This window comes from Pollicipes pollicipes, unplaced genomic scaffold (genome assembly GCF_011947565.3).
Source record: "Pollicipes pollicipes isolate AB1234 unplaced genomic scaffold, Ppol_2.1 Scaffold_4002;HRSCAF=4701_pilon_pilon_pilon, whole genome shotgun sequence".
In the NCBI taxonomy this organism is placed as follows: domain Eukaryota; kingdom Metazoa; phylum Arthropoda; class Thecostraca; order Pollicipedomorpha; family Pollicipedidae; genus Pollicipes; species Pollicipes pollicipes.
The window spans coordinates 33,441,586-33,464,964 of NW_023596420.1; the positions used below are offsets into that span (position 1 = coordinate 33,441,586).

Sequence of the window (23,379 nt, forward strand, 5' to 3'; positions counted from 1 at the left end):
CGAAGGTATGCACCTGCTAAAAGAAACATTACAGCCGTCGCTAACCGTACATCTTGTGCGCGTGCGTTCACTTGTGTGTTTACGCAGTTGGTGTGACATAACGGCGCTGGGCCGTAACATACCATACTGCACGATGGATATTGCAAAACAGATGCGAAGTACAATGCCTAATTCGTTGCGACTGATTCGTTGATGCCTGAAATCTTCACCACTAGGCTCATTCCGTTGAACGATGAATAGTTTAACCGACATGATTTTGGCTCCATAAATATGCCCTTAAATCAAGATGTCGCAGCAATGTTGATCTAGCCATGACAAGCGGGTAGCACATGATGGAAAGGTAGAAACAGCACTCACAGAACAAAAAGCTGGCACCAAAAATAAACGGCAAGATGATCGACGATCGATGAACGACGTGTTTGCGCCTAATCGGGTCATGTGGCCCTAAGCAGCCGACAAGAAACGTCGAACAAGCGGGGGCTTCATCATAACACGCTGAATATTGCAAAATGATAACAGGAGCAACACAAACATGACTATTTCACAACGAAGCGTGACGGGTCCCACCATAAAGCGAAGCGATAAAGGTCCTAAGCTTGCGTAAGAGCACTCAAGCCTAGCATCCAGTAATCTGCAACAAAATCCCTCAGCGCATCCATTCCGATAAAGCTTTCAAGCCAGCAACAACTAATTTCACCTGTTAACCTTCAATTAAGTACTCACATCTCATCCAATCACCCTTCTAACCAAAAATGTGTCACCTGGACGGATTAGTGAAAATAAAATGCTACCGGATCGCAGTAAGTACTATGTTAATGGTTTCGCTGACTAGCATTGTACGCAGACGCACAGGTACCAAAATAATTTGCGTCCCCGGCGCCGCCGCCGGGCCCGGGGCCGGCGGCGGCGACGCCGCGGGACCGCTCGACTGGTCGGACGGTCGAGTCGACTCTGTCACCGGACTCGGATCGGAAGGGAGGCGCGCCGGCCGAACGGCCGCGCCACGGGCTGGCAGTAAGACGAGAGCGAGGCGGCAGCTGAAGCAGGGCGGCGCGCGCGCAGTCCGGAGCGGGCACCGTCGCGCTCGGCGCCGCCGGGCCGGCGGTGCGAAGCCGGCAGCTGCATGAGCGCGGCGGGGCGACTCGGGGCCCCAGAGCCCAAGACGGGAGCCGCGGAGCCGGGAGCCGGGAGCCACGGAGCCGGGGGCGGCCAGGCGCCCGCGGCTCCCGCTCCGACGGCGCCTCCGCTACCGGTAGATCTTGTTAAGCGTCTTCACCTTGTCGCGGCCGCCGGTCGTCGCGAAGTCGCGCAGCGAGCTCTTGAGCAGGTTGCCGACGGAGAGCGGGCTGGGGCGACTGGCGGCGCGCGCCGCGTCCGTGTCGGGCACGCCGTCTTCTTCGCGCGGCGCCGAGCCGGAGCCGTCGGCAGCGCCGCTGGAGGGCGCCGTGCGCACGCGAGGCGCCGGCTCGCGCGCGCGCGCCCGTCCCAAGAACAGGTCGGCGGAGTGGAACAGCGACGTGTGCAGCGTCAGCACCTCCTCCAGGTCCGACTCGCTGCAATGACCGGCCACCGGTGAGTGACATCACCGGGCCCGACAGCCAGGATGGAAGGGCGTTGGGAAGACCGGATGTTAGGATGTTTATGAATCGCAGCTGGCTTCAAGGACGACTGGGCAGCACAGACAACTGCGACACAATATTGAGAATGTCATGCTAAAGGTGCCATATTTCGAATAATCCCTACGCTACGGCTGCAAAAATAAGCAGTCAAATATACTTCGAGCAAGGGAGCCTGAAGCCAAAAGCACGTCGCGAGTACGTTGTGCAGATGCCCAGTTCAGGTGACCCCATGTTGGTGAATGTACATAAATCGGACGGTCACAGCAAGCGAGTCGGGCAATCACACAGGATTCATCGCTCAAGATAGCCCCACGCCCTACATGACGACGCTGACACCAGACACGACACCACTGACACCAGACGCAACGCCTCTGACACTAGAGACGACGCCACTGACACCAGACACGACGCTCCTGACACCAGATAGGACACTGACACCAGTACAGACAGCTGTTGCCGCGCTCCTGCCGCACCTGGCACCGGTGACGAACTGTTTGTGCAGCTGCGGCTCCAGTATGTTGAGGCCTTCGCGCGGCGCCACGTGCTCCAGCGTCTCCCGGTTGTACAGGTGGATGAAGTCACCCAGCTGCTTGGCGATCAGGATGGCCTTCTCCACCGGCGTGAAGTGACGCCCCGGCGCCTGAAAGAACGGAAGCCATGACGCCTCCGCGTGACCGTGAGTGACACCACCCACTTCGATGACGTGTCAATTTGAGTCACGCCACCCCCTTCGATGACGTGCGACCGCAAGCGACGCCGCTCACCTGGATCACGTGTAACCCAGAGTGACGCCGCTCACCTTAAAAACGTGTAACCCCGAGTGGCGCCGCTCACCTGGATGACGTGTAACCCCGAGTGACGCCGCTCACCTGGATGACGTAGGCGTCGGTGAGGTTGCGCGCCGCCTTCCTGATGAAGCGCAGCACCAGATCCAGCTGACCGGAGCTCTGCACCTGCTCCATGTTACACATGAGCCGGCGCTGGATGTGCTGTAGGTAGAAGCTGAACGCCAGCCGCGCCTGGTACCGGCTGCCGACGCGGAGACAGGCAGCGGTCACCGGTCAGCCGGCAGTCGGTGACGTTTCACTGCTGTTGGTTACGGGCTTTTCACGGCGCGTCGACTTCTACGGTTACACAGCGCCTGATGCAGCTGCCCCACGGAGTAACCGGACAGGATAATGACGTTCCGCAAAAGCGCGGTCCTTCAAAAAAATTAAAGCATATATGCAAATGGCTTCCCATATTCCATGTGCGAAGTCAGTCTATATTCAGGATAGTCCATATTCCAGAACAGTCCATGCCCGAATGACTTCCCTTGGCGTCTCAACATTCGCCAAGTCACCAAGGCGGCCCAGGCCGGCGGCGTCGGGCCGCTGCCTCGCCGGCCGCCGTACCTCATGCGCACGCCGCGGTGCATCTCCTCGATGATGGTGCGCTTGACAGTGAGCCGCTCGGACGCCTGCTCCTCGGGGTCGCGCGTCTCGCCGCAGCCCACGAACGCGTCCTTGGAGCCGCGCGCCAGCGGCCGCTCGTAGCAGGCCGTGCGCTCGTTGCGCGACTTGCTGGTGATGCTCAGCGACGGGATGCTGCTGCTCTTGCGGCTCAGCGAGCGTGGCCCTGCGCGGGAGGTGCTGTCAGCGACGCGGCGGTGAGGTCCGGCGCCAGGGACGCGTCAGGGACACAGCGAGCATCCGCGCGGGAGGCGGTGTCAGGGACGTGGCGATGGGATCCGGCGCCAGGGACACGTCAGGGACACAGCGAGGGTTTGCGCGGGAGGCGATGTCAGGGACGCAGCGACGGGATCCGGCGCCAGGGACACGTCAGAGACACAGCACGGCCCTAAGCGGGAGGCGGTGTCAGGGACGCGGCGATGGGATCCGGCGTCAGGGACACGTCACGGACATGGCGAGGATTGCGCGGGAGGCGGTGTCAGGGACGCAGCGACGGGATCCGGCGCCAGGGACACGTCAGAGACACAGCACGGCCCTGAGCGGGAGGCGGTGTCAGGGATGCGGCGACGAGACCCGGCGCCAGGGACACGTCAGGGACACAGCGAGGATCCGCGCGGGAGGCAGTGTCAGGGACGCGGCAACGGGATCCGGCGTTAGGGACACAGTCTGAACGGACCTAGGTGTGAGACGAGCGGGCCTAACGTTGCGCGTTGGACTACAAACCCATCACACGCCACTTCTGCACGAGCATCGCTCGGAACTGGTTTACCACCGAGCACAGCACAACTCCGCACGGGTGTAACACGTGCCATTTGCTAACCCACGTGATCCAGCGTCCCATCCCTTCCGTTGTGCTCTTCCCTTCCGCCCCGTTGCCATACCGTGTGGCGCGGCGCTCGTGTTGGGGTACAGCTCCTCGTGCAGCATCTGGTTGAGGTGCGAGTTGATGGGCGCCAAGAAGCAGCTGTACAGTGACCAGGTATCGGGTGCCGGGAATATGCGGATGAAGGCGCCGCGGCGCGCCTGCTCCTCACGCACCTCGCGCACCACCCGCGCCTCCTCGGCCGAGAGAGCCGAGCGCATCTGGCGGCCGCCGCGCGGCACCGAGTCCATCGACGGCGCGCGCATCTGGGAGAGGAGGCCCGGCGTCAGGCGCGGAGAGAGCGGCCGTGTGCCGCGGACGGCAGCGTCCGGCAGCCGGAGCCCGCGCCACAGCTCGGTGAGGGGGCTGGTGGAGCGTTGATTTCGACACTCTCGCGACGCCCGCGTGTTTCGTCACCACTGATTGGAGTTCGCCAATCATGGGGACTATGCTTGCCACACCTACGCAGTCACATTTAACTTAGCTTTATACTGCCTTATTTTCTCCAAGATGTAAACAATGGCTATCCCTCGCGTCTTCCTCTTTAGCATGCTCAGCTCATGACACCGGCTGCACCCTCAAAGGCACCGCTCGACCCTATGGTGGTGATCTGCCCCCTGCCCTGGGCAGCCGTGTCACTGACCCGGACGGTTGGCGCGCTGGCGCTGCTTGACCTGGCGGGCGCGGCTCGGGTCGACGGCCGGCACGCCGATCAGCGTGAACAGGTCGGCGACGACGGCGACTTGACCTTGCTGTCGAGCGGCGTGTCGCAGCCCAGCGACGGCGACAGGTTCACCTCCAGCAGCCACGGCCGCAGCGACGAGTCGATCAGGATGTCGAAGCCGTACAGCTCTGCGGCGCACGGCGCGTCATCAGCCGCGCCCGCCAGCGGCGCCTCTGGGCCTGGTACCCACACACTAGGGACACGTACCTTATGTCGTGTTAGTAAACATGGATGAGTCACGCACCATAAGGACATTGTATGACAGTGGGGAAACAAATCAGAGTGCAGGGCTGTCGGTGACTCCAGGAGTCGGCCCTACTGCCAGTGGTGTGTTTTTCTTTACTGATAACACAACACTGCGCATTCTGATCGTGCGCTCCAGATCAACCCTTGATCATTGATACGAACGAGTCTCTGTTTGTCAAGTACAGGCGCAGTACATCACGTTGGTTTGCGCAATGCTATTTTTTGGCATTGATTGATTTAGGGCACCAGCTTGCACGCATTGGTACTGATTCGTACAAACAAGATGGAAGCGTGCAAAGCTCACGACGCCCGGCACAGAGGCTTCCCAAGAGCTGTGTCCATAACTGATGCCCTTTCTGTAATTTCGGAATGGAGTTCGCATGCAGCATTTCTCCTGCCACGCTTCCCTGTCCAGCTACAAATAGCAGCCAATCACGCATCACCTACTCGCACCAAACAATAGATAGCCAAGATAGGGCATGCAACAACAGGGCATGCATAATGCAACTATTGGCCATTCACGCCTGCTCCACAGTTACAGAAAGCCCTTCCCCGAACGGCGCCAGCACATCGGACCACCCGCGACAGCCAGCCGTCAGCCGCCAGCCAGCCAGCGCCTCACCGAAGCAGTTCCTCCTGGCCGGCACGAACATCTTGCAGGCGGTAGTGACCGTAGGCGCCACGGCAATCACAGACTTGACGACAATGGCCTCAATGTCCTGCCGGCAGGCGGCCGAGGCGTTACCTCCGGCAGCGGCGGGACGCCCGTCGACGATGGCGCGCGCGCCGGCGCGCTGCCCGGGGTCATCGGCCCAGGCATTCATACCTGGACCGCGTCATGAACCGCTTCCCTTTTTAGCATTCGCGCACAGAATAACAATAACCTGGTTCGTTCCTTGCATTTTGATGGGGGCCGGGAATGGGACAACTAGGGCATAATTCACCAGCTTTCAAAACGCCGACAGCGCAGCTAACGTTGACATTCATAAATCGCGATCCATTGTGACAACGAGGGCCGCCGACCATAAAGAGCTTCCGCCAGCAATGCCGCAGCGGACAGCCCGCGTGCCATCCCCAGACCCCTCGGAGGCAGCACACCACACGACCACACACTAGCACCACCACGTGGGGGCGACGCCTTGCGACGTCGTACGAGGGGGAGCCTTATGCCAGCATCCGCCGGGCATGCCGACTGCCGCCACCGTGCGCGGCAAAAAAAAACACCCCTGTGGACCGGCCGCTTATCCAGTGTGAGGGAGGCTTCTCGTGTCGGCGCGGGGGCGTTGCCGCGCCCGTGTGTGGGCAGGACCAGCGTCGCCGTGACGAGGCCGTGGGTGCTGCTCGGCGCCAGTACGGCGGCCTCTCACCTGCATCAGGCGCGTGGTGTCCTCGCCGGCCAGCTTCAGGTGGCGCAGCAGTGCCGACAGTGACCATTTGTTGCCGTAGTCGTCCACCTCGGCGTCATCGTTCCTGCGGGCAGGAGCACAGTCCGGCTAACGGCCCAAGGCGGCAACCGCCCACACAGCACTCACTGTCTCAACACCACACGGTGCTGTGTGGACGTCACACGGCGCTGCTGGCGAACGTCACACGGCGCTGTGTACAACGACACACGGTGCTGTGTGAACTTCACGCGGCGTTGTGTGAACATCACACGGTGTTGTGTGAACTTCACACGGTGCTGTGTGAACGTCACACGGCCGCTGTGTGGAACGTCACACGGCGCTGTGTGCAACGATACACGGCGCTGTGTGAACTTCGCGCGGCGTGTGTAAACATCACATGGTGCGTGTGAACGTCACACGGCGCTGTGTGCAACGTCAACAGGGCGCTGTGTGCAACGACACACGGCGCTGTGTGCAACGACACACGGCGCTGTGTGCAACGACGCACGGCGCTGTGTGCAACGACACACGGCGCTGTGTGAACTTCACGCGGCGTTGTGCGAACATCACACGGTTGCTGTACGCACACCGCATAGCACTGTGTGAACATCACACGGCGCTGTACGCGCACCACACGGTACTGTGTGAACGTCCGACGGCGCTGTGTGAACGCCACACGGCCCCGGGTGAACGTCACACGGCAGGCCAGATTCGAGCCGGCCAGGAGTCATGGACGCCGTTTTATGGTCTGGTGCCCTACGATGTCGAGTCCCGTGAACCATTAAACGGGTTTGTCGTGCACGGAGAGATTTGTGTTAGATACGGCCTGCAGAATAAAGGGATTCTGTGGATTTCCAGCTAAAAAGAACGGAAGCAACCGGCAGACTGAAGACCTTCCCAGGCACCGAGCCTAACGCGTTTTTTCGGCTAGATACTACGCCATGCTTTGACGGACCACACCACGCTGCCATGGGAGATAATTTGAAGAATCAGTGTTAGACAACTGGTGTATGCAAAAGCTTCACATCCGCGATATACGACCCTAGAATGCAGCAACATGCATTTACGACATACAACGCGTCAACCCCACTTCCGTTTCCATATCTAACGGAAACGGGTTAAATACGTGAACAGTGCACGTCACTCCTGCAACGTCACAGCCTCACACAATGCGGCCGACCGGTCCAACAGTGCACGTCAGTCCCACAGCGTCACAGCCTCACACGATACGGCCGACAGAGCTAACAGTGCACGTCAGTCCCACAGCGTCACAGCCTGTCACGATACGGCCGACAGAGCCAACAGTGCACGTCAGTCCCCACAGCGTCACAGCCTGTCACGATACGGCCGACCGGGCCAACAGTGCACGTCACTTCCACAGCGTCACAGCCCCCACACGGCACGGCCGACCGGGCCAACAGCGCACGTCACTTCCACAGCGCCACAGCCTCACACGATACGGCCGGCCGAGCCACGTCGACGACGATGACGATAGCAGGCCCCGACCATTCGCAGACACCTCCGTCAGCCCCGTCTTACCACAACCACTTATACAAACGACAAGCCACACACCCCTCACGACCTGTTTACCCGGAAACGGGTTGAGAAACCGCACTCCCGCCGCGTACTCACTGCACGTAATTGGTGTGGTACTTGTTGACGCTGTAGTTGGTGAGGTGCATGCAGGGGTTCCAGAGCATCTTGGCGCTCTGGTCGTACTTGACGGCCGCGAAGCGGATCAGGCCCTCCTCGTACAGGTAGATGACCAGCGGGTCGTAGGAGGTCACAGCCACGTACAGCCGCACGTCGCACTTGTAGCCGTCCACCAGCAACGGGTTTTCGATGTACTTGCACACGACCACGCTCTCGTCCAGCGGAATCTGGTCCGGCTGTGTGACGTCAGACGCGCGACGTCAGACGAGTGACGTCTGGCGGAGTGACGTCACGCGGCACGACGTCGGATCACAGGCACGGTGGGGAACTCGGCCTTGGAGCAGGCAAGACGAAAAGGATGTGCTGTGAATACCTCTCTGACAGATGATACATAGGGGGGGTTTGGGTGGGACTAGGGGGGGGGGGAGGGTCCGCCCGAATGGACGTAAGCAAGTAAACGCACACGTGAAAACAGACGCATTCGTATCAGAACACGCACCCAGGAATCATGGTCCGAAAACGCATGGCTATCGCGTTCGCCACGACATTCGACACACACACGACTTTCAAATTAATAACGTTTACCACTAAATGTCTTGAAACAATCTAAGATGTCTTGAAACCAGCTGCACCAGTGTAGCACCACTGCATGCGATGAATCAACCGGACACATCAAAGTTCCAAAGCCAGGCACAACAAAGCCGGCCGTATGCCCTGACGTTCAGCGCCGGCCGATAGCTGCCAGGGCGTACGGCCCGCCCTCGTCGGCGATGAGCTCACCGCACCCAGCCGCTCCTGACTCAGAAGCATGCAGACGGGCACGGACCGCGGTGCCTGTTGCAGCGCTATCACAGCCGCACAAGCTGGTTCGCTCCACACGGCGACGGCGATCAGACGTGATTTTACTGATTCTGTCTCTGCCTCCCCTTCCCGCATGCCTCGTCACTGACGGGATGAACCCACATGTCGCCAGGACCGACTTCAACCCGCTCTCCATACTTACGAGTCCATGGCATTCCGTTGCATTATTGAGGCCTTGTCCGCCCCCCCCCCCCCCCCACATCAATGCAATAATCCTCACAACGCCTTCCCAGTCACGCCAGCATGGACCAGTGCAGCACCGCTGCCCACAACGACGTGGGCGTCCCCCCCCCCCCCCCCCCCCAGGCAGCAGAGCCGTGGGCGGCGCCCCCCCCCCCCCTTCCCTGCTGCACTGACGTGGTTAATGAGGTAGATGCCCCGACCGCGGGACGAGGCGACCGGCTTGACGATCCACGCGCCGCGGTCCTTCAGAAACGCTGAGCAGAACTCCTGTCGGCAGCGAGGTCACGAGGTCAGGTCAGGTCACGCCAGGTCACAGAGGCGCGGTCGCGACAGTCCGCAGTCGCCCGGGCCGCATGGGCCGCACACCGTTGTCGCTAAGCGGCTTTGGACGGAGCGCTATTTGGAGTTGGGCTAACGCGGCGTGCTTGGCGGCGTGAGTCATAATGTCACGTGACGAACGGGCTGGGGGAAGCTCGTGTCCCAAGGTGCTCGAATACAACGAGGAAGCAGGCGCCCTGGCCCAGGAACCACCAGGCCGCCAGAGTTCGTTGCATAGATAAAGCTTTACTATACAATAATGTTATGTGGTTATAAAATTGGCGAAACTCGTATCATATCAATACGCCGCCATGCGGCCTCGTATCAATAACTCGTATCAATACGCCTTACATGAATCAAATCGACTGGGCGTTTGCCAGACATCCATATCTTTCAAACATTACCTGATATTCGTTTGGCATGATATAGCTGGGCGGTATGAAGTCAAAGTGCTTGGCGCCGCGTATATACTTCATCCTCTCGATGTTTTTACACAGCCGGTCCTTCCTCGTCAGCTCGTAAGACCTGACAGCAGAAACAAGCCGGCTACAGCAACCGATCCAGTAGCTGCACATAACCCTTCCCGCCGCCGCTGGCGCCCCGCCCCGCTGCACACATGGCCGCGTGCAGCGGGACTGCACGGTACAGCGGGCGGCCGAATCTTGCACGGCGACGTGGAGCCTGCACGAGACAACTGGCGCGATTTCTGGATCGGGAGAAAGGCTCCACACCCCAGACAGCCTCGCCTTCCGTGGGAGAACACGTTAGCTGCGTGATCGGGTGGACCACGGGATCCAATTACACCGACACGACAAGGTTCGCCGGCTGTCAACCAACGACCAGGCCGATTGGGCGATGCTGTTTGTCAATCCTACGCCGCACGGCGGTTACTTTTTTATCTCGCCCCACGCCCGCACGCAAGCGGAAATAAACACGTGGAACTCGGCCAGCTGAAACCGACGCTAGACCAAACAAACCACTATCTTTAGAACCGCCCACCAAAAGCACCGCAAGTCACCCTGTCAGCCCAATGCCCCTAGTGACATGGACAGCGGGGCGCCGCGGCATCGTCTGCGATTATCCCTGCCCCGACCCCCGCTCCTCCTCCGCTCGGCGAGCGGTCCTAGATAAGCCGCTGCTCTCGGGGATTACACCGCCGGCCAGCGAGGTCAATACCTCCGGCCAATAGTCAATACCGTCCGAGGCCGGCGGCGCCGAGGGAGCGGACACCGGCGGCGCCCACCTGGGGAAGTGGTTCACGCGCTGGTAGTCGTACAGGTTGCGCAGCACGAACGGCTTGGGGTGCACGCCCGTCCAGAGGATGTTGAAATCGCAGACGGACGGCGACGCCTCACGGACGCCGTGGACGTCCATGAGTCGGCGGAACAGCCTACCGGCGCGGCAGCACCAGCGCTGTGTTACCCACTCAAACGGCCGGCAGAGACCCGCACATTGCCACCGTCATGGATGAATAAAATAAAATGCACTATATATAATGATACAGCAATAGCGATATATATATATATATATATATATATATATATGTGTGTGTGTTATTATGCGTCAGATAATGTGTACAATAAAAAATACAATATACAACAAAATATGTAATATGAATTAAATGCAGTACATCGGGTCGGACGGGAGACATGTGCCGCACGGTTGCCGAAACGTAAATTTCAGACACCAAAGACCGACGTGAACGGTAAAGCAGCGCCCGACGCACGGGCGCTGCTTTACCGTCAGCGTCAGAAGCACGTCCGTCAGATGACGCTGCTGCGGCCAGCGAACGGACTTGCGTGTTCCTCAGAGTGAATCGTCAGGAAGGGAGTCGACGGGGAAATTGAAACAAACAATATAACTTTGTTCTAACAGTGGGGAAGCTGCCAATCTCGACAAATCCATCAGCCGATCCCCACTATTGATCAAACGGTGAAAAACAGCCCCCACCGGAAGGTAAACAGCCCCCCGGACGGAGTTTGCAAACAAAGGGGAGATAGAATCACCAGCGGAACGACGGCCATTCTTCGACCCGCCACGCAGAATACCGAACAGCGCCGCGGGCACACGGTCAGCCCCACTCACTTGCTGTCGGTGTTCTGCATCTTGAACAGCATGTGGTACTGCCTGCCGACGGGGCCGATGGGCTCGTCGTCCAGGTTGCCGCAGCTGAAGCGGAGCAGGGGCTGCTTCCGGCCGGCGCCGCCCACCCAGATCAGCCAGTCGTCCTCCAACATCGACCTGAAGAGATTGGCGGGACGGCGTCACCCCGCGCTCGAGACGGGACGAGCACGACACGCCTGCTGTGGACCTGCCGCCAGGGTGATGATCACCACCGTGCGCTGTTCTCCCATCAATGGACAAACCCATAATTCCGCTTAATAAGCTCGAGTGCGGTCCAGACTTCCTCCCACGCACGCATGCAGAAATCGTGAGGGATGTTCACTTCAGGCAGCTGATGATGGTGGTTAGTCGTACAGTGACCGGTGGCGTAAATCACGCCTCTCCAGATAACAACAGCACGTCCGCGTGTGCTTCACGTTTCCATTGAGCGAGGCCTCTACCGGCGGCGGTGCACGTGGCCTCTGCCGGCGGCAGTGTACGTGGCCTCTACCGGCGGCAGTGCACGTGGCCTCTATCGGCAGCAGTGCACGTGGCCTCTACCGGCGGCAGTGCACGTGGCCTCTCTCGGCAGCGGTGCACGTGACCTCTCTCGGCAGCGGTGCACGTGACCTCTCCCGGCAGCGGTGCACGTGACCTCTCCCGGCAGCGGTGCACGTGACCTCTCCCGGCAGCGGTGCACGTGACCTCTCCCGGCAGCGGTGCACGTGACCTCTCCCGGCAGCGGAGCACGTGACCTCTCTCGGCAGCGGTGCACGCGACCTCTCTCGGCAGCGGTGCACGTGATCTCTCCCGGCAGCGGAGCACGTGACCTCTCTCGGCAGCGGTGCACGTGACCTCTCCCGGCAGCGGTGCACGTGACCTCTCTCGGCAGCGGTGCACGTGACCTCTCCCGGCAGCGGTGCACGTGACCTCTCCCGGCAGCGGTGCACGTGACCTCTCCCGGCAGCGGTGCACGTGACCTGTTCCGGCAGCGGTGCACGTGACCTCTCCCGGCAGCGGTGCACGACGTCAGCGCGTTCCCCGCGGACGGCCGTCCGTGACGCGGTGCGGTCTCCGACACGCGCGCCGCCCGGCCCAGCGTCGCCCAGAGGCGGCTTCGAGGGACGACAGGAGACGGGTGGCGGCGCCCGCCCTCCGACACTCCCGTGTGGGAGGACGGACGGCCATGGCCGCGGACGAAGCGATCTTATCTAACAGCTCCCTGTTCCGCACCGACTAGGTCTCCTACGAATATTACGCTCGCCTACAAAGACTGGTTCAAGCCACAGGATATGGGAACTAGGTAATAAGTGCGTACCTTCTACGCACGATCTCTACGTGGATGATCAATCCATGCAAAGACAGGCTGCATGTGATATAGAAGCTGTTAATGGCAGAACATGATGTAAGGCATCACTATATTACGATATAGACATGGAAACGTGTTCTAGGGATAGGTCCAGTCCGCAAACCATGTTCTTGCACGGATGCTTTCCCACAACCATCGCAGTTGCACCGCTGCAGCGTTGCTTACAGGCATGAACACGTGGTGTTTGAATGTTACATGTCGTCACCACCACGACGTCGTTTACATGCATTATTTCGTGTCCACAGCCAGCGGCGAACGTGTCTCGACTCTGCAAAAGCCCGACGAACCCGCGGACCTCACGAGCACTCCAAAACGAGACTGTCGCCGGGGACGTTCGAGTGGAGTCGGGCCCTGCTTAAGGCAGGTCACGTCCACACACCGTGCGTTGGGCGGCGGCGGCACGAAACTCATCCGCGCCACGGACAAGTCGGCCGGCGGCGGCCATGTTGGGGAGGGGCGAGCCGGGGAGACGGGCGTGAGTCAGAGCTGGCTGAAACGCCGACCGATGACCACATGGGCGCGGGAGGTTGGGGTACGGCCGTGGCACACAGAACGGGTCATTTCTCGTGGGTGGAACGTGGAATAAGGTGGAAGTTTTAAAAAATGTTTGCCGACGAACGTTCCTACTAAGACCATACATTTTCAGATACGTGACAGGAAGTTCCAGCGTTGAAAACTACAACAGAACGGTTGCAATGCACGACAAGGAGTGCGAGAGAATACGTTTTGCATTCGCATCTGCTCGCGAACGAGCGGATGCGTGTTCACTTTATCAGCATGAAATGAGCAAACCCGTTATTAAACCCATTAAATATCATAACCCGTTACATATATTAAAACCCGTATATAAAACCCGTTAAACCCTTACGACCAGTTAAGTAGGCGTGAGTACGAAACTGACTTCGGCTAAGGTTAAGGCTTCGCTAGCCCGCAGTTTTCCTCTAGTGGCTTCGTGCTCGGCTTTGGCTGCTAGCCGTTTTCATGGTTGGCTTTTGCTTTCGTTTTGGCTTGATCCGATTTTTAAGGGCTCGCTTCGGCTTCGGCTGTGTGCCATTCGTAACAGTTGTCTTCAGCTTAGGCTTTAATTTGTTTAATTGAGCTTCGGCTTCAGCCTCATGCGATCTTGCACTGCTGGCTTCGGCTATGTCATGGTGATTTTCTAATTGTAGTTGAGACTTCCCTTCACAAAAATAGTGAGACTTCCCTTCCCTTCACAAAAACGCTTGTCCTGTCAACACATCACACAACTTTCCAACACTCAAAACGCCACACAATTCCTTTGAAAAAACACAACTGTCCAAAACACTGCGATCTTGCTAATCGCAAGACGAGGAAGATGATCCCGAAAATCTTTCATCGGCAATGTTGCACTCGTCCCAATCGCTCTCCAAAATCCTGACTATATTTTCTGATCCCTTGCAGTTTTACCAGAGACGAAAATGATTTCGGTTTCGCAAAACAACATTGTAATCGGCTTGATTCAGCTCCGAGTTCCACCCTGTGAGTTCCTGCTGACGGGTTCGGCTCTGACTTCGCGTTTCCTAAGTTCGAAGACATTAACTTCGGCCTCGGTCTCGCGTGATCAAAGTTCGAAACCACTGGTTTCGGGCTAGGTTTAACGTTCCAGCCACGACGTCCCTGGCCCCGGCATCGGCCTCGCAGTTCCGGACTTTGAAGCTGCCGCTTTCAGCTTCCACTGCGGCTTCATGCCACTGTCGTGGCTCTGGCTTCGACTTCGAATCTAAAAGCCTGGCTTCATCCCCATGCCTGCTGCCAACACCATTGATTTTCCGAGAGGCCCGCGCCTCGCGGCTGGCTTCATCGGGAAGTCACGCCACTGACGCAAATAATTAATCACGGGCACGTGCTTTTGGCAAAAAAAAACGCGTCGCAAATAGCTCGATAGCGGGAGGAAACATTCTATTTAAACATAACTGCAACATACCACCACATAGGCTGCGGCAGGCCACTCTTTTCCGTCCAGGAATCCAGGACCATGGTGCTACGGCAGTGAATACTTCGGCGTCATTTCCTGAGACCGTGTGCCAAAAAACGGGCACATGGCATTCCAACACACGCCGAGGCTATACAATATTCAACAATTTTTGCTGCCTGTGGGAACTCGCCGATAAACAAACAAGCTTGACCTGGCGCGCATCCGCGTTGCCAATGCCGTGGTATAGTACTCAACACGCCTTTCGGTAATAAATAAAGCGTACACAGCACGCCCCAGTTTTCAAAGTAAAAGAGCACATCACACGGTATACTGCTGACTTCAGTTTCCAATTCGAATGGAATGGAGTAGACTGCAAAATTCATTACATTTCGGTTTAACGAAACTGAAGCCGAAGCCAGCGGCTTCAAAGCTCGGAACTGTGAAGCCGAAGCCGACACCCAAACCAAAGTCACAGCGGGCTGTTCATTCTTCATCTACACCGTAGGTTGTCAACCGCAGCACAGACAGTATCGTTCATACATGCCAAAATAAAAGATAACCCCAAGGCTAATTTCAAACCTAAACAAGTTGTCCACCAGCGTCCCAGCCCCGACCAACCGCCACAAAGACGAAAAGGATATATGATGTACCTTACACTACCCCCACCTTGTAGTTATGCCGCAAAGTCGAAAAATTCGTGAAAAATTGTCAAAAAGGCAGAGCGGCTTGGACCAATCAAGAGCAACTAAAACAGCACCTGTTCCGCACCGACCTGCGCAGACCGACGTACCTGATTAGAAAGGGCAGGTGCGTCCCGTGTGCCTCTGGATTTGATAGCACTCGCTCTGCCAAGAATGCATTGTACCGAGTCACATGCATTCTGTGTCCGGCTAGCCAAACAGGAGTGTACACGTCCGGTCTGTGTCAGGTTTCGTGGTCCTCGCCGCGGGGCATTCCGCAGAATCCTCAATAACCCGGTTGGGCTTCACTTTCGGACTCAGCAGGGCTTTGGCGTGCTTCCTGACATGCCGATACAAGGGAAAATATCATGCAAGCGTCTTGGGTACGTAGCAAAAAGAACTTCAAGCAGCAATTTCGGCACGTGGCCTATAACATTTCATAAACAACGTCAGCAGTTGGCCCTTACTAGGATAACCGAGCGCATTTGCACCATATGGACCCAAGTACACTTCTTTCGTATGTCCTGAATCAGCCTTGTGTGTCCACTTTCTATTAATATTTCCTGTATTGCCATTTGTTCGTCATCTTACTCTCATAAACATAAACAGCGTCCCGCTGTTCACAACCTGCGGAATATTTGCGAGGGTAAGATTGACCAATGTGTTAGAATGCCTCGGTAAATAGAAAATTTTCACATAAAGTGTCTCCATAAAACGTCCCACGTTCTGGATTCTTGTTTGGCTTTGCATTATATTTACGGTGAGCCAAAACATGAAAATTTCCAAGCTTCCACCTAGTTGAAGAGGGCATACCTGCCAAAATATAGTTAGTTTTGCGGCCTATCGTATTGTACTCGAATTGGAGACTTAAGTCACCAATTCCATAGGCAAAGACTCATTCCTGCCATGGCCAGTTTTTTGCCTCCTACGCTGCATCATGTTTGTTTTGCCAAAGAGCTGCATTTAATTACCTCGAATTCGCTACCGTTTGTGTCATCTTCCCATTACATCGCAGGGGGTCGCCAACATTACACTTTTCCTTCGTGTGAAAGGGATTGAGCACGCCGAACATTGGCCACGACCGCAGAGCACTGGCCACGACTGCAGAGTGGCGGAACCTTTTAATCCATACATTTTCTCGCGTGTCATTTACCCTTCCCACTGCAATATTTCTGCAACGTTTTGCTACGATGCGGGCCTCACGTGTGTCAAGTACGCCCCAGTCGTACCTACAGTACCGCAGAGTACTGGGTCACCGACGCAGGGACGTAACCCGAAGGCATAACACGCAAAAAATACTTCAGCGGTGTCTGCGTTTGTCGCGGCTGAAACCAGCCGTTTCGGAATCACCATTAATCAATGATTCTAAAAAAAAACTCCGAACGCTTTTCGCAGGTCAGCCTTTTAAAGACAGGGCTTAATAAAAGGCTTTCTGGTTTCATTTTTCCAAGGAAGTCTGGAAAATCGTTATCCGAAGCTGACAGCTTTCAACTCCACCCGAGAACGCCTGAAATAATGTTACTCTTGCGCTTTGTCATTTGGCCGTTGTGTGATGGATTAAAGCGCACCCATAATGACAGTACCGTTATGTGGGAGTTGTCTCTCATTGGGACCGTGCTAAGACCAAAACTCTGCAGGCTTATTGCGGCGTTTAAATGGAAAGCTCCTGGCAAAAATGGGTACCGCAAGAATAAGGAATGCGTCACACATTTCTGCACAATTAACTCGGACAGGCTTATTGGCAGGTCCTATGTCATTAAAGGGAATATCACAGCTTTTCAAAAAAAATTCAAAAACATGCTCTGGTGAATCTCCAGGATCATTTCGATATATTAAGAGCACCGCGTAGTGCCGCTGCGGCACCATCAATATATAATGGGGAAATATATTTTCTCCTTATTTTACCGTCCAAATAATGCTGTACACGTCTCATGACAGCACTACACTTCTTCCTTTTTTGGTAGCCCAGAAATGTATCCAGAGTCTGCGACAATTGCAGTTGTCGCGACCGCCGTCGTTATACAGACAACAGAATCTGCAGAGGGCTGTTGTCAGCTGTTAGGAGTTAAATGTACCACTTTATGCATACATATATATATATATATATATATATATATTCATTCTTGTCCAAACCACCCCACAATTGTTTTTTAATATTCATTCTTGTCCAAACCACCCCACAATTGTTTTTTAATATTCATTCTTGTCCAAACCACCCCACAATTGTTTTTTATAACAACTTTGGTGACTAAACATGTGTCACGAGCAAGCGTCAGATAAACAATAGTCAAGCCTGCCATCCAAGAATAGAAGCTAACTCATTACTCTGCTAGCGTAGAAGCGAAAACTAGTAATTATTTACCAGATTCAACTGCACCACACCATTGATTCTGCAGGTCACGGCCACGTTATTCGGCTGTTATTCGATATGCAGAGACCCATGTTCTTGATAATGACAATAGGGGTCTTAGAGACGGTCATTTCATCGTGAAACCCATGTTCCCAGCGACAACTGACTAAATAGGTTATTGCGACCAAAACGTCACCTCACAATGCTATCAGCAGACATCATTCCGGGAGAGACACAAAACGAGCAATGTGGCGCGCTGTGCCCCATGGATGGTGTATTACTATCGATCGCTGAAAATGAGGAACGCACTTCCAACTACCCACCGCCTCTAGCGCTTCCACTTCCAAAAACGCTTTTTCCCGATCTGACATCCTTCGACGGGGACGTCCGTACATGGCCCTGTGCCAGATGGGCAGCAGATGCAGTCATCTGCCAGACCGGAAGGCTGAAGGCCACCAAAACACCGGGAGAAGGCCCAAACAAATAAGCAGTTTTCAATCAAACTGCGCAGCGGGCACCGGTGCTCCCTCTCGGAGCTACATGACTGCGTAATGTCAGGTCCCAAGGCCAAGCTATCCGAGCGTACGCCGCTCTCGCCGCAGGGCGGACCACCTACCAATTACTCCCCGCGCTCAAATTACACCTGACATCGACGCTGGTGTTTTGCGTCGCAGGTACCGTCCACGGCATGCGGTTTTGGGATACCACCAAGCGAATATTTGGTTTCGTGTATCTTCATCAAATCTAATGCGTGGGTACTGTCGCAGGCGCGGTGTCACCCAATGGCAACGAAGGGGGCGGAGAAAAATGGATGGTGGTGAGGGCATCTATAATTTTTATTATGATGCAACAGCATGACTTAATGGTAAACCAACGATTATCCGAATGATGTGGTCTCCGGGGCACCGCTCTTAGACATGAATATGCAGCCATCGCGTTTGTTTGCTCCGACTAGAACACTGCGGCACAGATGTCCCTGACCTCCGAACGCAGGTGGTGCTAATCATAGGATAACCATAAGTGATTGGCCAACAAAACCAGCACGGGGCATGCCTACGAAGCGTGTTGAGGTCAAGACTGCATCCGATAGCAATGGGGCAACTTCTTTTCAGCGGTCCATATCTTGCAGCGTGAAATCGGTCGTCATTGGGATTCTTCGTCCCTGGAAGTTTCGACATGAGCTTGAGCGCCTCAAGGAGATGAGCTCTTCACGGATTCCCACGGACCCGTTTGGCTAGACACATGCACGTGTGTTTGATACACGCTATGATGGAGGTCCAGGCCACTTTCACCGAAAGAACACCAGACTTTCCCACCGTCGTCAAGAACGGGGATAACGCCACAGCCTAGATCGCCGTGAATTCCGAGCCCACCTAACATGTAAGCCACTGCACCACGAACCAAACGGCAATCACACACGGCGGCACAGAGGGAAAGTGAGCCCCAGAGACAGGATGAAATCTTTTGTTACAGACGGGTGTCAAACGCGCAATATCCGCGCACAAGCATGGTCAGCTCTCTGTGAACGGTCTCCGAAGTGCGGCTCGCCCTTATTATTATAATATAGTTGCACTTTACACGAGCCGGGACCGCGCGTTCCAATCCCTTGGACCACGGCAAGTAGGCGCGACTTCGGCGTTTATTGATTCCCAGCCACTTCATACGGCCAAGGGCTGACCCAGCCTTGTCGCCGCTACGATCAATTGCCCGGGACCCGTCATTCCGCGAATCTCGCCCGTCTTCGACGCAACTGTCACTAAAACTCGGAGCTCAGCCATCCCAGCAGTGTCCGGAGTGAAAATCAATGGGAGCGCCGCAGCCCGCCACCCCCTCCCCTCCCCCTCACGCCACCCGCCTGGGGTAAAGTCTGGGTGGGGCGGTGTCTGGGGCGGTGGTGTGACATCAGAGACCAATTTACGGGGTCCCAGGGGCACGCACACCACCGTCATTGAGTACGTTACCTGCTGCATGTATTATGCTAGTAAGTGCACTTAGATTGTGCCTCCGCATTCACATATTGCATACGGCTTTCACGTGCTGGGTGGTCCGCCACACCGGACGGTGATGGGTGCAGATATTCAAGCGTTAGTCAAGGGTAAGGTAAGCATGCGGGGATACGCGACGGAGGGGGCGAAACTGAAGAACGTGCGCGGAAAATCAAATTTAGAGCGCCACAGGAACGTGAAATGTCTTGCATGGCATAAGGCAACATCGTATGTTCCCAATACGTTTAGATATATGCGTCCACTTCCAAATGTAAATTGCAAGAATGTATCCATGCACACATCAATACACGCAATACATTCGATAGGGGGCGGGGCACGTGCCCGTGCGGGCAACCACGCGATTGCGCCTCAGCAAGGAGCGCTGAGCATCGCCAGGGGAAACACCCAGCCCAGCCTCGAGTGAGTGTCCCCATCGCGCCACCGCACCGAGAGTAGTCGCTGTATACCATCGGTGGCTCAGTGGATGGGCCTGAACAGAGATCACTTGCACAGACATTGTTTTCACTAAGAGGTGCCTGGAAGTTCAAACTCAGCCAAATGAAGGTACAGCTGGTTTCAGTATCAATGTAGATAGGGTTTCCCTTGTCACCAGTGGCCTTGGCAGTTGACTGTCACTGTCCTCATGCATTAGCAAAAATATGCCTGCCTATTTTCTTGAATGTCCTCCAATGTAAGAACTGTCATAAGGTGCTGTAATGTTCATAACCTAACATCCTATGCAATGCCTTATTCCTAATATGCATTGTTTGGGCTTTAATAGTCCATTAATCAAATGTAAACAATCAAATGTAAACAAACCCTCTCATTTATTATCATATTTTTCAACATTTTTCCTGCCTTGATATATCAAACCAATTTTTCAGATATTTTCAGGATGGTTTTAAATCACTTAAAATGAGACAGAGACCAATAACTAAGATATCACATTAAGACAGGCTGACTATTTAAATATGTCTTAATTAACCGGCTTGGTTATGCTGTTGAACATCCCATAACACAGAACTACATTCCTTGAGAACTAAAAATAAGACCTCCTCTTTGCAGCATGGCAACGGTTCATCTAGAAACTTGAGCCCAAAAGTTGTGCAAGTGTGATGATGTACATTCACAAATGAAGTGAATTATATACAGGTTTCTATTATCATCATGCAGTCACCAAAAACCTGGTAATCTGTTACACAAGTATAGCAACCACCTAGCCCATATCAAGCATAAAAATATCAAAATTTCTACCATAGAAAATCAGCTGCAAGCCATGCAGAACAATAATGGTTTAATGTTTTATTGCAGGACTTACATGGCATAATATGTTGATACTCTAGTCATACAATACACTGCTCATTGAAGACACATGATACATACTATTTCCATTCGACTTAATCCTATCTAATCGATGCACTGACAGCCGAATTCTACTCTACACACATACAATGATATAGTCTTGACTTACTCATCCCCCTCTCCTCCCTCCAGTTCTGTTGAGTCTTCCCAGAGCACCCGGCGCTGGGCTGCACCATTACGTTCTTGTGCATTCTTCCATTGTGCATTTTTACCAATGTCTCCACCTGCACATATTTCTTCATGTGATATAGTTTTGTCTCCCATCAATCAAATGCACAGGAGCCTAAAGGCGCCTTTCGAAGTATCAAATTTAAAGCTACACTTCAAGCTGAATTCACTAATGGTACTGATGGTAAGCGATCACCAATGACCCCTTATATCAGAACTATATTCCGTATGTTGCTTATATAAAAAATTACAGTAGGGAGGTTGAAAGGCAACGATTACACCACGCATACATTACATATCACAGACCGCTCACACACGCCCACACCTGCCCGGCCTGAGATGCAAACAGGCAGCCAGCAGAAAGTTTGTTTACAGATTATATGAGAAGGCGTTGGACGGCAGCCATATGGAAGCAGATATGTGACGTCAGAATAGCGCTTTTCATCCAAGAAATCAGGTTTCATTCTAGTAGCACATAAGCGGGAGGAATAATAAAATGAGGCGTGACAGTATAACAGACATGTACCCACATAGAAATATATATTAATAATGTGGGCACGGCTTCTGCACTCATAACATTGAAGACGGTTTTTCTGCATTTCTCACAATTACATCTGGCATAGTAGGCGGAAAATAGATCAGGCTGGCCCTGCGAGCAAAAAAAATTCGTGCCTCACAGTTAAGTTATTTTTTCGATTTATAGCAACAGCAAGAATAAACAGCTTTGAATCCGCGATACCGGGCTGCATGCATCCAATTTTAAGAAGAAGGAGCTTGTTTATGGATAGTTGGATTCCTTTACGGGAATGCATAATGCTGTCCGTAATAACGTACCAATTTTTTGTCCCCTTTAAGTTATCTCACAACCTGGCAACAGACTGCATTTTACGCTGGGTATCCCCCTTTAAGCGCCAGTTATGCTTTGAACTTTTAGATGCTCCGGCATGGTGCCCAATCCCCAGCTAAGCACACTGCATCATGCTCGGTACACTTCTTCCCCTCACTTGTTGCTATTCAGCCATGCTCCAGCAATCAAAGCATTACGCCTCCCCTAATGTGCAGGGTAAATTTGTGGCGGCTCTTTCGCACCACAGAGCTTGGAACTAACATATTATGTTGTGTTTCCAACGTCTATCAGACACTTAAGAATTACTACTCGAGTTGTTTACAATTTTGATCATTTTGAGGACAGCATATGCAGGCTTCGCAGAAAATACACATTTTGCTAAATTATTGGCATGGAAGTGTCTAGTACATACTAGCAATAAACTATATGACGTACACGAAGGAGTTTATGCCCCATGTGTCCGACCTTCGGAATGCATTTGTCGGAAATGCGCCACGGATGTCAAACATGCTAGTAGCTGTGGTGTTTATGGAGCTGGATCAGCTCGCGTATGGTATGGTCCGGCGCGAACCATAAAATGCGTGGTAACTGTCGGTGGGGAACTGTTTATTTATTCGAGGTCAAACAGGGGTTCATTGCATATGGTAGCAGGGGCGGGTATGATAATGCAGGGGAATGTGAATGGTTCTCATTTCAACGATACATAGACACTTCAGTTACCAATATTCGTTACACCTTCCCATTGACGCTTTACTTTTAGTACTTACCTCTCTGCGCCTCCCTAGGCCGAGAACAGAGAGCGGTAAGTGACATCTTGGATACCACGCGTCAGCATTGTATAATGCACCGCCAGCCGCATCACACAACTAACACAGCAGCGTTTCATGCGCGCGGTATGAGCGCACCCGTCTGAGCACTAATACTATCGATATCGGGTGGATGGGTGTCTGGGTGTTGTATGTTTTTGTCATGCTTTTTTAACTTAATGTTCTTACCTCCTGTACTATTGAAATGGAGATGTTATAGCCACGCTTCATTGTGGGTGGCGGCTTGGACGACATATATACATACAGCAGGTGCCTACAGGGATCATCAATGCCTGGGACACGGACCGACACGGGAGTAGTATGCATTAACAGTGAATCGAACGGGCAATTGCGCTGCGCAAAGTATGATTTCGCACGTGCCAGGTGTCCGCGTGCGCGGACGACAAGACGAATTTGGCTACTGCCGGCCGTTTTTTTCACGTTTTGCGTCATATTTTGGCAGCCAGGGCA

General features: G+C 54.4%; 1 protein-coding gene across 1 annotated transcript; it reads right to left on the reverse strand.

The window, feature by feature from the left end:
• Positions 1-1,246: 1,246 nt before the first annotated feature.
• Positions 1,247-21,589, reverse strand: LOC119094400 (tubulin polyglutamylase TTLL5-like). Its single transcript, XM_037217461.1, is given in 17 exon segments — positions 1,247-1,318; positions 1,439-1,553; positions 2,093-2,259; positions 2,489-2,648; positions 3,014-3,236; positions 3,952-4,198; positions 4,547-4,554; positions 4,621-4,674; positions 4,677-4,784; positions 5,525-5,621; positions 6,270-6,372; positions 7,920-8,176; positions 9,159-9,251; positions 9,707-9,827; positions 10,546-10,692; positions 11,388-11,543; positions 21,197-21,589. Coding segments are annotated over 17 exon segments (2,283 nt in total). The 5' UTR covers positions 21,352-21,589.
• Between the last annotated feature and the right edge of the window lie 1,790 nt (positions 21,590-23,379).